Source organism: Peromyscus californicus, unplaced genomic scaffold (assembly GCF_007827085.1).
Source record: "Peromyscus californicus insignis strain IS unplaced genomic scaffold, ASM782708v3 Scaffold_3__1_contigs__length_106647218, whole genome shotgun sequence".
Taxonomy (NCBI): Eukaryota; Metazoa; Chordata; class Mammalia; order Rodentia; family Cricetidae; genus Peromyscus; species Peromyscus californicus.
In genome coordinates, this window is record NW_026294551.1 from 55,846,854 (window position 1) to 55,864,071 (window position 17,218).

At 42.7% G+C, this 17,218-nt stretch overlaps 1 protein-coding gene across 2 annotated transcripts; it reads left to right on the forward strand.

The window, feature by feature from the left end:
• The first annotated feature begins 1 nt into the window (after position 1).
• Adprm (ADP-ribose/CDP-alcohol diphosphatase, manganese dependent) lies at positions 2-16,897 on the forward strand. Of its 2 annotated transcripts, XM_052756856.1 has the most exons (5): positions 2-71; positions 10,010-10,150; positions 10,969-11,595; positions 12,729-12,845; positions 14,771-16,897. In XM_052756856.1, exons 3-5 carry the CDS (start codon positions 10,995-10,997, stop codon positions 15,079-15,081), a joined length of 1,029 nt encoding a protein of 342 aa, XP_052612816.1. In that variant the 5' UTR covers positions 2-71; positions 10,010-10,150; positions 10,969-10,994; the 3' UTR covers positions 15,082-16,897. The 2 variants fall into 2 exon arrangements, with proteins under 2 accessions (XP_052612816.1, XP_052612815.1); XM_052756855.1 differs by lacking the exons at positions 2-71; positions 10,010-10,150 and adding an exon at positions 90-177.
• The last annotated feature ends 321 nt before the right edge of the window (positions 16,898-17,218 follow it).

The window sequence follows — 17,218 nt, forward strand, 5'->3', positions numbered from 1 at the left end:
CCTCAGGTCTCGGTGGTGGTGCGGTTTACCCGCGGGTTGTCAAGGAGTCCAGGGTTGTGCGGCTGCAAGCGGTAGGTGGTTCTCCGGGATGGAAACGGGTGGTGCGGGCTGTAGGTCCCCGCCTTGGGGTTCTGGGCTGGGCCTGGCGGCGGCTGGAACAAACGAACATCGCGGCGGGTAGGACGATGGGACTAGGTGGCCCCGGGTTGGCTAGCGGGGTTCGCTCCTTCCAGTTGCAGGAGACTGGGGATCCCCTCCTCCTGCACAATCTAAAAACCGTCCAGGTAGAGCTGCGAGGTCTCGGACCCTAAAATAGAAGTCGTCGCATGACGTTTGAAATAATCCACGACCTAGAAAAAATACTAATATGACTTTTGAGTCTCTAGGGTGAGAAGAAGACTTAAGACCAAAGTGCCGGCGCTTCTAACTACAAGCCGCCTGAGAGCAAGGCACTGCAAAAGTGTATGCTGCGTCATACCCATCCTTCATTTAGTCTCCAGTGGCTCGTTTCTTTAAAAAAAAAAAAAAAAAAGTCTCACAGCCACCCACCCCTGATTTTAAAGTTTGTTGAAGGTTTCTGTTGTAGAATATTGTTTTAAGGTTATTACTTTTGTTTATGTTGCATTTGTTTAACTCTGTGAAGCTGTGTTACTTTTCATGGCTAAAGTACCTGATGGTTTAATAAGAGCTGAACAGCCAATAGCAAGGCAGGAGAAAGGATAGGCGGGGCTGGCAGGCAGAGAATGTATAGAAGAAGAAATCTGGCAAGAGTGGAAGTAGCCAGAGAAGGAGGAAGACATCAGGGGCCAGCCCCCCAGCTACACAGCCAGCCACGGAGTAAGAGTGAAAATAAAATTACAGAAGTAAGAAAAGGAAAAAGCCCAGAGGCAAAAAGTAGAAGGAATATTTAAGTTAAGAAAAACTGGCAAGAAACAAGCTAAGCTAAGGTCAGGCATTTATAAGTAAGAATAAGCCCTGTGTGTGTGATTTATTTGGGAGCTGGATGGTGGGCCTCCAAAGAGCAAAGAATAAAGAGCAAAAACAAACAAGTTACCTCGTCTGGGACTGCTTGGTTAGTTGACTACAGCCATACACTTATTTTTTGTTCCTTGAGAATTTTAAACTCGTATTCTGTTCATTTGCTTATTTGCTGTGCACCTGCTGGGCAAATGATCCCCAGCTTGTTACCTGCTCTTGCTTATGTCTCAGTGTCAGCAACCTTTACCCCGCCCTCCCCACCCTGCCTCTGTGGTGGTGTGTCAGTTTGTAAAACACCCCGTACCCTTTAAGAAAAGCAATCCATCCCATCCATCCCTCCCCCCACCCCACACACACACAAGGGGATCCCAGCATTGCTTCAGTGATTGTTGCACTGGAGCATGATACTGTTTTCTCAGTGTTTGGACCGTCTGACCTATTGTGTTACTCTCTAACACAGTAATTACTGTTGTAGTTTAATGGTGTTTGTTTCCTCTCAAATTGATTTGGAAACTCTGAAATTTATGCTCAAAGTAAGTAGAATTTTTTTTTTAAATAAAGCATTGTTGAATTTATGAAGAGATTTTAACACACATTTTAAGAACAGGGGTTAATAGAAAGGAAGAGAGTATACACCCAAAAGCATGATGTGGGCCTCTCAGGAGAGTCACACTTAATTGTCATTATATGATTTGGATGGCTTCTGAAGGTATATCTCAAGAGATTGTCAAACAGCTTTTTCCTTTTATTTTCATTTTTCTGGGAAATGAGATTATAGACTGGCTCCTGGAGTGCACTAGATAGGATTACACAGGGGCCTTGGGACATGTTTAGTGCAAATAAAGTTTATAGTCTTGTTTATAAAATTTCCAGAAACCTGTAGCTTTATATCTGGGAAAGGAGCAGGACCATACTCCAAGGTGATATGTGCTTAGGCTTTAAGCATAGTTCATTGCTGTTTTAACATTCTTATTTGAAATCTCTATGTAAAGGGAATACCTTTTCTTTGTAGGCAACTTCACAGCAAACATTATTAATTGTGGGAAAAGCTTGACTCTCAGCTGGCAAGAGACTCCATCCAGATTCCTTTTCATGTCTCCTAACTCACTTCCCCTCTGAGACTTTGATCCCTTAATTTTAAGTGTTGATGGTGGTTGTAGATATGTTTCCTATAATTTATTTGCTGAACAGGGATATATACCCTGCCTATCCAGCCATTAACTGTCAAGCTGGATCAATATGGGATGTGAGAGAATCTGAACATGGAGATCACAAGATCATCATTCCATGGGAATGTAGGTGAGAGGATGCCATTACTTACCACAGCAAACCACATAAAACAATAAAGCATACAATAGATTGTTCCACCTGGTCCTAAGATTAGTACCAAAGTAACCAGGCCTTTTAATCACATGGTAGCTGAGACCTGTGATGTTAATGAATCATTAAAATTTACCACAGAACTCTACAGTGATTTAATTGTGGTGTGTAAATCTTGGAGGACTGAGGATACAGATCCCGGTTGTCAGGTGTATATACCCAGCACTTTAATGGTGGCACAGGTTCTCCTTGTGCTATTGACAGACTGTCAGGGGACATCAGTGCGACTGTCCTTATCTGAACTTTGGGTTTAGGATTGAAAGAAGTATACACCTGATTATATACTGAGAGTATGGAAAAATACAAAGAACAACTCTAAGAAGAATTGCTGGTTTATTTTTAAATAAGATTTCAAATCATGTGTGTACACATGAGTGCAGGTGCCCAAGGAGGCCAGAAGTGACAGGTCCCCTGGAGTTTGAGCTACAGGTGGTTGTGAGCCACCTGACGTGGGTGCTGGGAACTGAACTCCGATCCTCTGCAAGAACAGTCTGCCCTCTTGAGTTTTGAGCAATTGCACCAGCCTGTGGATTTTTTTTTTTTTTTTTTTTTTTTTAAGATTTATTTTACATGGATGTGCCTGTATGTGCGGTGCCCTTAGATACCAGAAGAGGGCTTTGGATCCTTTGAGGCAGAGTTGCAGCTAGTCGTGAGCCATCCAGTATGGATGCTGGGGTCTGAACTCTTGTCTCTCAGGAACGAGCAGCAAACACACTTAACTACTGAGCCGTCTCTCCAGTCCCCAAGAAAGATTTTAATGATTAAGTAGCTTTTTTTTTTTAAAAAAGGCAATGATGTAAGGTTGTAGCCATTGAGTATGTATTATACCTACAGCACCTAAAAGAAAAACAGTGAAGAAGACACAACAGAAAGTCAGTAAGGTTCCAGTTACTGATAGGTCTTTAAAACGAGGCTTAGCTTTGTTTTTAAGAAGGTAAGGACTTTTCTCTCTTGTCTGAAAAGAGTTTTCAGGTCTTCTCATGGTTTGCAGGTACAAGAGATCTTAGCGTGGGGTGCTCTTGAAGCAACAGTACATTAGGGACTGTCCCTTTGTGGCTGCCAGGAAAGACGGCAGCCTCAATGAGGCAGGAGCAGGAAGCTCAGCTACTGCTGCTTCCTGTGGCAGTCTCAGGCCCTCTCTTCAGAGTACCTGCTCTGGTGAAGCTAGGGTTCTCGGCTGCAGAGGAGTTTCGGGATGAATCAGAACGATGCATATTTGGAGCTGTATTACGAGATTTTAGAGATTTAAGCATGAGAGCTAACAGGAAAGAGGTGCTTAGAAGAAGGAGAGCCACAGAGCATGGGAATGGGCTTCTTAAGAGAGTAGCTAGTAGAGTTCTTCAGTTTCTCCTCAGCATGTGGGGTCATTGTCAGTCAGAACTCATTTTTTCTTCCTGAAGATGACTCAGTGAAAGGTTTGGAATCCCCTTCTGTATCCACATGTTTTTGCCCAGGGTGAAGTCTCAGCTCTATACTCAGTTGTAGGGTATGTGATCAAACTCACATACAAATTAACGTTGTGTTTGATGTTGATTTCAACCCATCCATTAAATTCTATTAGCCAGGAATTTTACTTCTGCCTATACTCTCCAATTTATTTGTTTACCAAAGTGTCTTTATCTATTGGATAAGATACCGTATTTTAATTTAACCAACTGTTGAGTCACTGGTAATACCTCTAAGCCAGACTCCATAGAGCCTTGGCAAAGGTAGCATGTTGTGTAGTGTAAATCTGGAACTTTTATTGTTAAAAGAAACAACCAAGGTGTCAATGGGTTTGTTTACAGTTTAGGAACTTCTCTTGAGAGAGACAGGAAATACATAGTACAATTTGATGCTTATTTTATCATTAGTTGATGAGACTACTTAAATTATGTGACTTTAGGCTGCTTTAAGTGGGATGGGCTAAACTGGAAGTTTTCGAACTTCCTGACACTGTTAACATGCCTGCCTCATCATAGGTCCAGACTCTTGTGCCTAATCACAAGCATGCCCTGCCTCGCACTTCCTCTTATTGAACTAACATTGTGAAATACTTTTCTCTGAGTGTATGTGGGGGGTATTTTGTGGAGACGGGTATTCCTGTCAGTTGACTGCTTAGTCTCCATTTCCCCACGGGAGATGGATTTGAGTTTCTGGTCTCTGTCCACAAGGGCCAGTCTCTCAAGCCCCCCTGCATCTATTTCCCCGAACCATAAAGCACAGCCCAGAACTAGCAAAGAGTAATTTCTCTGCATGCTTGGATCTCTTTGCCCACCGTTACTCATTGTGTTCCTAACTGTCTGTCCCTGAATATAGCCTGGTCCTTCCCTGGGACTCTTATTTTTCCCTAACAGGTCACAGTGAGGTGTTGCAGAGATCCTCATGAGGATAAGAGACAGGTTCTCAGGCCTTCACTCATTACTAGTTACCCAGCGAAAGTAGTCTTGATCGTGTTAGTGGTGTGTGGACCATGATCCCCCCCCCCCCCCCCCCCCCCCCCCCCCCCCCCCCCCCCCCCCCCCCCGCATACCTCCTTAATCTCTTCTTCCCACAAGTCACAAGTTAAAAAACACTAGCAGGTGCTAGGTGATACTATGATGTCTCTAGAGATGAAATGGCCATTGATCTTATACAAGAAAAAGATCTCTGAAGGCATATTGCAAATTCCATCATCATTGTCACTGAAATCTGAAGTTTCTGTTGGCTTCAGATCTACTAGTAAAACCAGGAGACAGAAATTGGTAGAAGGAAATTGACTTATATGAGGGGTGAGAGGGCAGACAGTTAGGTGTGGAGGCTTTTAAGAGGTATAAGTAGTTACACTGAGATGATGTAATTATCCCCCGTGGGCAGTCTTTTTCTTTGAAAGTCAGAGCTGACCCAAGACTTGCTGGGAATTGGCACCTGCTTTGTCTCTTCGGAGGCTCTGTTTTTCTGCCAGTCAGCTCACATTAGTTGAGGAGAGAGGCTGCTCTTAGAAATGCCCTTAGAACTCAGGGTAGCTGGTGAGAGGAGGTGGGTCTGTAGAAGATGAGCGGAAGTAATCTCTTGCTCTGCTTACATTACACATCGAGGCAGAGCAAAAGGGAAGATGAGCTCTCTCTGTTAAGTATTTCCTGAATCCTAAGTTTCAGGCCCAGTACATCATGAGTAGGAAGAATTGCCAGACCCAGCACCTCTCAAGCAGCCCAGTAAAATGCTTGTTTTGTATGTTGGCTTGGTCCTCCATCCTTTTTCCTTTCAGTTAAATCTTTTGCCTGGACACCCTCCCATCTCTCACCCCCTAATTAACTTCTCTTATCATTGAGACCAAGGATCCCTTGTGTCCAGTATAACCAGCCTAATTTTATGTTTTCTGTTTATTCAAGATGATTTAGTTAATAGCACTATATATTGCCCCCCCTTTCATTGACCTTAATTTTTGTAATGAGCTCAGGTATATTTTGCCCAAGGCTGGCCTTGAAATCATGATCCTCCTGCCTTGGCCTCCAGAATCCAGGGATTGCAGGCATGTACCATGGCGCCCAGCCTTGACATTCGTTTTAAAGGCCATATGTATGCAGTTTTGATTTCTACCCAGAACAGACCGGAAGTGTGCGCTCCTTATGTGGTTGTCCCCCACTTTTCTTTGGAAAGTTGTCAAACCTTAACCTAGTCCCTTGTTTCTCCATACTGACAGTGTAAAGTAGAAAGTGACAGGTAGCTGACAGGAAGTAATTAGGCTTGCCCTTTGGCGTCAGGGGAACCTGTTAAGTGACAGTGGTACAGTGAGTGACAAAGGTAGTTCTAGCAGGGACCAGTGGGTTCAGGTATTCAGTAGTTTCTAGGACTCTTTCTTTCCTCGTTCAGATTTGCTCCCTTCTATGTTAGATTTTGTCTGCTAATTTCCCCCAAAACTCAAGTTGTGTTATAGTATGAATGAGAAAGTTACAGACCACCACGCATAGAAGGCCAAATTGGAGTCCTTTACTTTTGGCCTTGACCAAGAGTGGGTTAGCACCTCAAGGACACAAAGCCCCGGAATTACAGCATTTTTATTTTATTTTATTTTATTTTATTTTATTTGGTTTTTTGAGACAGGGTTTCTCTGTGTAGCTTTGTGCCTTTCCTGGAACTTGCTTTGGAGACCAGGCTGGCCTCAAACTCACAGAGATCCACCTGGCTCTGCCTCCTGAGTGCTGGGATTAAAGGTGTGCGCCACCACCGCCCAGCGACAGCATTTTTAAAGACAAAAGACCACACTGACCACAAGTACATCAATCTTAGATAAGGGTCAAGGTAACCTTGCAACATCCGTGCCAGCAAAACATAATAGTTGTTTCAGTCACAGCATGACAATTAATTTTGATTTATACCTTTATCAGTTATTGAAGCATATCTTTAGTTTGTATAAACATTAATTATTTTGGTAAATACATCTGGACCATGGTCAGGGTCATGGAAAATCCCAAATATGTTGCCAAGATAGATGTGCCTGTTGAGGGGGTTGGGCTGAAGAGTCAATACATCTGGGCCATGGTCAGGGCCATGGGAAACCCCAAATGTGTTGCCAAGATAGATGTGTCTGTTGAGGGGGGTTGGGTTGAAGAGTGCCTAAACAGATACAAAATGGAGTCAGGACAAGACAGTGTTACCTTAGTCCTTTCATTTGTAGTTTTCAGCTTAGTGAAAGTGACTGCAACAGCTGTGCTCAAGCTCCTGGCAGATGTTACTAAGCTGAAGTTCATTGACCCAGCTTGGGGTGCGCACCTACCCCTAGGTGGTCAGCCCAAACTGGGAGGTCACAAAATACGACCGCTGAAGGGAAATTGGCATGAAAGGAAATGGGGATGTAGTTACACAAACAACAGGAAATGACAGTTAAGTGAGCAAAAATAACATCTGCTTCCTGGAGAGAAGATCAGATCTTTGGGTATAGGCTGAGTTTTCCAAGATCAGCTCTGTTTCACCAGCTACTTCCCAAATAACTGCTCAGAGAGGTATTAATTATAAATGCTCAACTGATAGCTCAGGCTTATTACTAACTAGTTCTTACAACTTAAATTAACCCATTTCTATTAATCTATATGCAGCCCCAAGGCTCGTTGTGTCTTTTACCTCTCCTCCATGTCCTGCTTCCTTTCTGTCTATTTGACAACTCTTCTGACTCCACCCTTCTTCCCAGCATTCTCTCTGCCCACAAAATCCTGCCTAGCCATCAGCCAATCAGCTTTTTTATTAACAATGAGCGTAATATATATTTGCAGTGTCCAAAGAATGTTCTACTACAATTGGGACTAAATCTTCTTTAAGAGATCCACAGAACTTACTGTCATCTCAAGTTTACGAGTTTAAATATCACAACAAATGGCTTCATCTGGCACAGCCAGAAGGGCATTCTCGGGTCAGTTTTGTCTTGAGCTTTGGGCATGATGTTCATGGGACAGACTTGTTGCTGCATGGCCTTTGCTGTAATCCTATTCAGCTGTACTTGGAATCACAAATACCTAAAACTAATTAGATCAGAGATTTTCAGCTAAGTTAGATGAAATTCAAGTCTCTTGCAATTTTATTTGAGTTTTCCAGCTTTCCAGTAAGAGTGTCTTTAGCTTACAGGAGGGTTAAGAAACTATTGCCCCATCACACATATTTAGACTTGATGTCTAGTAGGGTTTTCAAGTGGAGACTATGGGAGAAGAGAACAAATTTTAAAAATGCTCTAACAAAGACACTCTTTAAAAAATTAAAGAAGAAAGAAAATATTTTTGTGGACATATGTTTGTGGTTACATGTGTGCCACAGTACACGTTGGAAGGTCAAAGGACAACTTGGCGACTGGGGTTCATTCTACACACCATGTGGGTCTTAGGAATTGAACTCAGTTCATTAGTCTTGGCAGGTAGCAAGCACCTTTACCGAGTGAGCCATCCGGTGACAATGGCTTCAGAATGAGGAGAGCCCCTCATCCTCACGTCCAGCTGAGGTCTGACACCTGTGCTGAGTATGGAGCTGGAGCCTCTGCTAGGAGTACACTCGAACTGGGATTAGAGCTCTGGAGCTAGACAGCAGGAGTCAGAAGGGTTATAGAAAGTCAGAGGAGTTTTTAGAAGATTTTAATCAGTTCACATAGAACTCCAGTGGGGATTTTTCCCCCCATAATAAGAAGAGTTGATAATTTAACACCTCGGCCTTTTATGTTTGTCATAATCCTTAGTATTCTTGCTTCTTTTAGAGTTACAAATTCTGTTTATAAATAACCTAATGAGATTCTTCTCCCAAGTTTAATAGAGATTATGTGTGGAATGAAAAGATTTGTTTTCTGTTCTGGTTCAAGGACAGGGGTTGATTCTAAGATTAGGAAAACTAGTTCAAATTAGAATTCAGCTGTTGAAGCATGACCTGCTTGTAGTTAGTTGTTTTTTTACTCTTTACTCCTTTAGGGGCCTGCCACCCAGCTCCCAAACACACAGAGGCTTATTATTACTTATTAATACTTAGCCTTAGCTTGGCTTGTTTCTTGCCAGCTTTTCTTAACTTAAATCAGCCCATCTACCTTTTACCTTTCTCTATTTCTATATACCTTTCATTATTTCTTACTCCATGGCTTACTGTGTAGCTGGGTGGCTGGCCCCTGATGTCCTCCTCCTCCTTTTCTCATTCCCCTTCTCCTTCTATTTATTCTCTCTGCCTGCCAGCCCCTCCTATCCTTTCTCCTGCCTTGCTGTTGGCTATTCAGCTCTTTATTAGACGATCAGCTATTTTAGACAGGCAAAGTAACACAGCTTCACAGAGTTAAACAAATACAACATAAAAGAATGCAACACATCTTTGCGTCATTAAATGTTCCACAGCATAAAGAAATGTAACACATCTTAAAATAATATTCTACAACACCTACTGCTCATGGAAAGGACAATGCTGACATTGATGTCATAGTGTTTGTATTTTTATTTATTTATTTCTGTGTGATTATGCACACATATATATGAGAGCCCTGGGAGATCAGAAGAAGATATTGGATCCCTTGTAGCTGGAGTTACAGGTAGTGTGAGCTTTCTGACATGGGTGCTAGGAATTCTGGTACCCTGGAAGACGTTCTATAAACCACTGGGTATCTCTCCAGCCCCTGCACTGGCTTTTTTAAATTTAAAATTATTCTTCGTGGTATTAGTTACTTTTCTGTTGTGATTTTTTAAAAAAAATTGTCAAAAAATATCTTAAGGAAGAATTTATTTTGGCTTATAGTTCAGAGGTATAAGAATCTTTTGTATCTGGGTGAGGTAGCACATGCCTTTAGTCCCAGAAGACAAAGGCAGACAGATCTGTATGAGTTCTAGGCCAGCCTGATCTACACAAGGAGTTCCAGGATAGCCAGGGCTACATAGAGACCCTATCTCTAACACCCCTTTCCCCCACCCTTTGAGTATGTAGTAGCAGGCAGGCATGGTGGGCCAGCAGAAAGCTAAGAGATCACATGTTTAATAGCAACATGAACCAGAGAGTTAACTGGAAGTGGGGAAGGGCTTTAAACTCTAAAAGTCCACCCTCAGTGGCTTACTTATTCCAGCAAGGCTGCACTTCCCCATAATGCCTCCAACTGGGGTTGGGACACCAAATTCCTGAGCCTCCAGGGACATTCCTCATTAAACTATCTCCTCTTTTCATATCCTGTCTTTCCTTAATACTTCAGATACAAAAAAGGAACAGACTGATTTCTGCAGGCTGCTCATCAACAAAGAGAAAAGACTGGGTCTGCTTGAGTACCCCAGAGTGGAGGTCTGCTATGGAAAGTAGAGTGGATGAGTGTGAGTGTGATGGTACAGTGTGACGGGTGAGGTTCTGGTGTAATTGTTTGACTCAGGAGAGGGTGTACTATCATGTTGTTTGTTTTTCACTTTTTGGGGGGCCCACCACCCATCTCCGAAATAAATCATACACAGGGTCTTATTATTACTTATGAATGCCCAACCTTAACTTGGCTTGTTTCTTGCCAGTTTTCTTTAACTTAAATTATCCCATCTACCTTTTGCCTCTGGGCCTTTCCGTTCTCTTACTTCTGTAAATCTTACTCCATGGCTTGCTGTGTAGCTGGGGGGCTGGACCCTGGAGTCCTCCTCCTTCTCTGGCTACTTCTTTCTTCTTTCTCCTCCCAGATTTCTCCTTCTATTTATTCTCTCTGCCTGCCAGCCCCCCCATCCTTTCTCCTACCTTGCTATTAGCCATTCAGTTCTTTATTAGACCAGGCAGGTGTTTTAGACAGGCACGGTAACACAGCTTCACAGAGTTAAACAAATGCAACATAAACAAAAGTAATACACCTTAAAATAATATTCTACAACAATATCATCATGTTTTAAATGGGTGGAAAGTGAGAAATGATTCCAGATTTCAATTTGGCTGTTGTAGTTGGAATTACTGATGGTTAATGTGATAGTACCCTTTTGGAAATTGTTAGTCTTCTGAGTGACAGAGTTTATCACCTTTTTTATGGATGAGAACTGAAGCATTTTAGAGCTAAGACATTGACCTCTAGAGCCCACACACTTGTCCTTCTGTCTTGCTGTCTAGTCAATTACCCGTTTTGTCATTTTCTTCTACCCATTGGAAAGCTGCAGTATTTTAACTTGGGTATCTTTTCCCTCTCGTTAGCTTATTTAGAAGCCTGCTTGGAGGTAATGGCTGATCAGCTGGACCCCGATGCCCTGGCTGATGGTTCAGAGCCACTTTTTTCCTTTGGAGTTATAGCAGATATTCAGTATGCTGATTTAGAAGATGGATTCAATTATCAAAGAAGCAGGCGGAGGTATTACCGGCACAGTCTTGTTCACTTACAGGGTGCCATTGAAGACTGGAATAAAGAACGCAGCACGCCCTGTTGTGTCCTCCAGCTTGGAGACATCATCGATGGCTACAACGCACAGTATAAAGTATCAGAAAAGTCTCTAGAACTTGTCTTGCAAACATTCAAAATGCTTAAAGCCCCAGTTCACCACACATGGGGAAACCATGAATTCTATAACTTCAATAGAGACTTCTTAGCAAACTCAAAACTTAATAGCAAGTTTCTAGAAGACCGAATTGTACAGCATCCTGAGACCACGCCATCAGAGAACTATTATGCTTATCACTTTGTACCATTTCCTAAATTCCGGTTCGTTTTACTTGATGCTTATGACCTGAGTGTCTTGGGCATAGATCAATCTTCTTCAAAATATGAGCAGTGTATGAAGATGCTGAGGGAGCACAACCCAAATGTGGAGTTAAATAGTCCCCAAGGTGAATTATTGCTTTGAGCTGAGAATCTAATACATTGTCTTTAAATTCTTCAGCTACCTTTTATTCAGCAGGAAGATGGATGATTAAGGTAAAATTTATTGTCACTGTTGTTTAGGGTCAGGATTCTTACACGCTTGATGTCACATAAATTGGTTATAAGTAATTTAAACTTCAGACATTTAACAGATTGAGTACCCATCATAATCACTGCACATATATATGGAGAGAACCACAGCAGTAGGTAGGTAGAGCAGATAATAAATATATTTGTTACCTTTCCATCACTGATCAGTTCCTAAAATAATCAACTTGCGAGGAGAAAGGTCTCTTGGCTTATGGTTTTGGGTGGAGGGTGCGGGGGAGGTGGTTTAGTTCGTAGTCCCTTGGCCTGGTTGCATTTGGGCCTGTGATGAAGCAGCATGTTATGACAGGGAATACATACTAGAGCAAGCTGCTTACTCATAGCCAGGAAGCAAAGTCGGGAAAGGGGGCCTGAGCTTGTAGTCTCCCTTGTGACTTGACTTCCCTCACTAGCTCCTACCTCTAAAAGATGCTAACACCTCAGTTGGTGACCAAGTCTTCAACACATGAGCCTTATTGAACATTTCAGAGATGAAACAAAAGCAAGATTATCTTCTCAGTGATAACTGTGCTGAAAAAACAGAGTGTGTTACAGTGAAGAACTAGGGATGCTGTTTTAGATTAGGTGAATAGATGTTCCATGGACTCAAGTATTTAAGCTGTTGTCTAGATGACTGGATTAACACTCAGAGTGGGGTGGAGAGCTGGCAGGCACAGGGAGACACAAGTGCAAGGGCACTAAGTTGCATAAGACTTTGGCATTATTAAGTAGCACAGGCGTCACTGGGGTGAAGGTGACAGGTATAAGGCTGTGTAGTAGGGCTCAGAGGACATAATAAGGGGGTTCTATTTTCAGTGTAGTGGGAAGCCAGTGTAGTAAGCAGAGAAGACCAAGACTAGAAATCACATCGCTGTGTTTATATATTGCTCTACATTCTTAAGATGGTGATCAGATATCCCTAAAGAGCATGTTCTTTATGTTAGTTAAATTTGAATGTCCAAATGCGGGAGAAAATGACATGCCACGGGTCTAATTTGCTGAATTCATTCAGGACTTTCTGAGCCCCAGTATGTCCAGTTTAATGGAGGATTCAGCCAAGAACAGCTGAACTGGTTGAATGAAGTTCTTACATTCTCAGACCTGAACCAGGAAAAGGTGGTGATTGTGAGTAAGTATGTAAATTGTTTCTTTGGTTACACTGACATTTTAGAAATTGGGAAGTTATCCATGAAAGAATAGTAATATTTGTATTTTGATATCCTCTTTCTGTAAAACAGATACTTTAACTGCATTTTTTTTTTGAGATTTTAAAATAATTTTATTTAATGTATGAATGTATGCCTGGATGTATCTTTGTGTACCGTGTGTTTGCAGTACCCAAGAAGGCCAGAAGAGGGTGTCATATCTCTTCTGGAATTACAGACAGTTGTGAGCTGACATGTGGGTGCTGGACATTGAATCCAGGTCCTCTGGAAGAGCAGCCAGTGCTCTAAACTGCTGAGCCATCCCTCCAGTCCTACTTAATAGTTTTCACTGAAATATAACGTAAGTCTTAACATTTAAGAAGGAATCGGAAAAGAATTGTAAAATAACAAAAACATTTTGCCATCTGCTAGTGTCTCTGAGTTTCCCTTGTAGGTTTCAAAGTGGACCTTTTCCAACTGGGATCAAATTATGTACTAATTTTAACTGAGGAATTCTTTTCAGGCCCCACCAAGTCTTAGCCTTAGGAGCCTTGGCTGGCAGTGAAATCACCACCATTGGGTAACTGTTACCCAGCTGAAGCAGAATTAGTATGAGATGTGACAGGCACGCTCTTGAAGTTCTCTGTTAATACCACAGTTGCAGAGGCATTAGTTCCCTGTTATTTTCATTTAGAACCAGTTTTGGGAGACACTGCCATCTGAGACAGTAGGCAATTTAGAAGGTGTGCCTGCATGCACATGATGGTGGGATGCCGGCTGCCTCTTGGTGGTATGAACATTGTAAGCGTTGACAAACAAGACCTGTCAACTACAATTTTCTCAGCTTTGTAACACGTGAAATCATTAATGAAAATCCTTTGAAAAGGATAGGCTGTTCAGGTGGTTGATAATATAAATGTGTTTCGGTCTGTAAAGTGGATGGAACAGGAGCATGACTGCTGCCATTTGACTGTCCTTTTAGCCTCTCTTAGCCTTATTATAGCTGCTCGGGTCAGGGAGGAAGAAGGGAAGGACACAAACATATATTTCCTCCTGCTTTAGGCATCTCTTACCCACTCCCTTTCTCACTTGCTTATAAACAGGTAGGTAGAAAACGGAACTTGTTTAAATGTAAGAATACACATGAACAGGAGCAGAACAAAGCTAAGTGACTGGGAAGAAGCCGGGATTGGTGAGCTGTGTTCCCTCCCTTCAGAGTGAAACTCTGGCCTGATGCATGCTCTCGGACTAACCAATGTGTTGGCTCTGCAGATTGGAAGTCCCTTGTGCCTGTGGATTTCCTCTGGGCCCCAGGTCAACTTTCCCAGCTTTAATCAGTTTTCTCAGCTGCAAATTGGATCTGGCAGCCTTGATCTCCAGAGGTTCTTTAAAGTCTTCTGAACTGTTTCTGTTCAGTGACATTTTTTTTTATATATATATATAACAAAACCCCTGGGCAGCTCCTAAGCTGTTTTTTAGCTACATCATTCGTTATATGTAACATTCTTATTTATGGAAATCAGTGAGATTAGATTTCAGTGCAGAATCTGGCTGACTTCTGGCTGCCTTTATAGATGCCCGGCACAGAATGTCCTTGGGATTCTGAAGACCTCGGACATCATTTTCCTATATCAATATGTCTTCCACCTTATATCTGAACCAGCTGCTTGTCTGTCCGTTCTGTGTGCCAGAGATGAGGCTATAGATTGCCCGCTCAGTAGCTCAGTCTGACTTTGAACTCATAATCCTCCTGCAGCTTCCCAAGTGCTAAAATTACAGAGCACATTGTCACCTTGGTCTTCATGTGGATGAAGAAGCATTATACTTAAGTTTGGTTTTCCTGAATAGTAGCTTTCAGTCTTTTATTGATGGAAAATGATTTCATTGGCTCCTAATTTTTCTTTAACAGGCCATCTTCCCATTTACCCAGAGGCCTCTGACAGCGTGTGCTTGGCTTGGAACTACATGGATGCCCTGTCAGTCATATGGTCTCACGAGTGTGTGGTGTGTTTCCTTGCTGGTCACACACATGATGGTGGCTACTCTGAGGATCCTTTTGGTATACATCATGTCAACCTTGAAGGAGTTATTGAAACAGCTCCGGATAGCCAGGCCTTCGGCACAGTTCATGTCTACCCTGACAAAATGATACTGAAAGGGAGAGGCAGAGTTCCAGACAGAATTATGAATTACAAAAGGGAACAAGCTTTGTGTTTTTAGTCTCATTATCTTGTCTGTCTTTGTAGAAAAAGAATGATATTGTTTTGTGTTTTACTCCATTGCATATATAAGTTGAATTCTCACTGGGCGTGGTGGCTCCTGCCTTTAATCTCAGCACTTGGGAGGCAGAGACAGGCAAATCTCTGAGTTCGAGGCCAGCCTGGTCTACAAAGTGAGTTCCAGGACAGCCAGGGCTATTACACAGAGAAACCCTGTCTTGGGGGGGGAAAAAAGTTGAATTCTCAATCCCGTTGTTAAGTATTCTGCTTGTATACAAAGTGGCTTTGTGGCTTCAGTATGTGTAAGCGAAGATAAAATTCAGAAGTGCTATTTTTGGATAATATATCCAAGTACTGGCAGCTGGAAAGTAAAGTAAACCAGGAAGGAGACTCGTGGGCATGTAGTCTAGTAAGGGACTGTATTTATCCTAATTTGAATTTCTTCTTCTTTTATAAGGAGAATGTGCTCTTGTGTTAACTCTAGAGCTTAATACATGGAAGCCCAGGCAAGTCTGTCCTGCTTACCGACGTGTGAGCAGGCTTCCCCCATTTTGGTTCAGAGCACCTGTACTTAGATAAAGGTGCCATGCCTGGTCTGTGAAGAAAAACTGAGAGATTAAGTCAGGTGAAAACGTGGTGCTTCCTTCCATCTCAGAAGGGCCTGCAGGGACGTGCCAAGTGACACCAGGACCAAGTGCTGGGTGCTGGCTCGTCTGGTCTGTCTGAAATGCCTAGTACTCTGGGGGGCCATGGTGTAGAACATGATTTATTTTTGATTTCCTCTCTAGACACATGGAGCCCATTTAACCCCACTGCTGTTTGTGTCAAGGCTTATCTGCAGAGAGTCTCAACAGCAAACAGACCATTGAAGAGTAGAGTTTGAGTCAGGGCTGAAAGACTGAAATACTGGTCACCATAAGTACCTGTGAAGTGCCTACCAGAAAACAGGCATGTTCATTTCCTGTGACTGCTCCAGTGAATTCTTGAGTATGTGGCCACTCCCTACATGTGTTTGTTCTCTGCTTGTTCTAAAGGTCAGGATTGTGAAATCATTTCACCAGGCTGAAAACAAAGTGGGTGTGGCCACAGTCCAGTGGGAAACTCTGGACAGAATCCTCTTTCTTGTCTCTTGCAGCCTCTCAAGATGCATGTGGGCATTTGCTTGGCCCTCTGGATAGTCCAAGCACCTGTCCATGTCAGGACTCTTGATCTCATGTGCAAAATTCATCTCACAGTGTAAGGTAACAGGGATTGTGACTACCCAGCTGGCCATGGCACGACTGTCATGTGTTCCTGTGTACCCTGATGTCACCAGGATGGAAAGGGACAAAACACAAGTACAAATGTGAGAAATTGCCCACCACATATAAAAGGACAAAGAGTGTGGAAGAGAAACTTGAATTTCATTTGAAGAGATTTAGGATGACATGAAAAAAGAAGAGGAGGGCTGGAGAGATGGCTCAGAGGTTAAGAGCACTGGCTGCTCTTCCAAAGGTCCTGAGTTCAATTCCCAACAAGCACATGGTAGCTCACAACCATCTGTAATGAGATTTGGTACCCTCTTCTGGCCTTCAGGGATACATGCAGGCAGAACATTGTATACATAATAAATCAATCTTTTAAAAAAAGAAAAGAAGAATGGTCTAGATGAGTGGGGAAGATCAATGAGCGAGGGGTGAAGAGTTGAAGCATAAGAGGAACTCTTGGTTTCTGAGCTGTGGATGTGTGTCTAGAGAGCAAACTGATGGGCAGGCATAGGAAACGGGAGAAGACATTCTGAGAACTGCAGTGTTAAATCTGCTATTGATTCTTAAATCCAATAGAAAAATAGAGTGTGGTCTTCACCCCTCCAGAGCACTGCATGTGCCAGTGTCTGCCATCTCAGTGTCATGGCTGCCCTTTTCCTTCTGGTGAAGGCCAAGGAGTTCATTCTGTACCATCAGACCAGTAGGCCAAAACTAAGTATAACTAGCAGAAATCCAGCAATATTGAGGTGCGGAGAAGATTCCAGGCCAAAGCCTGATGCTCAGTATTGATTATGGGAAGGACAAGAAAACAGCACTGCCTAGTGACTTTGGGAAGTCCCTGGTCTGGAAGTGCCCCTGACAAACAGCAAGTCTCACTGTGCTGAGATCATT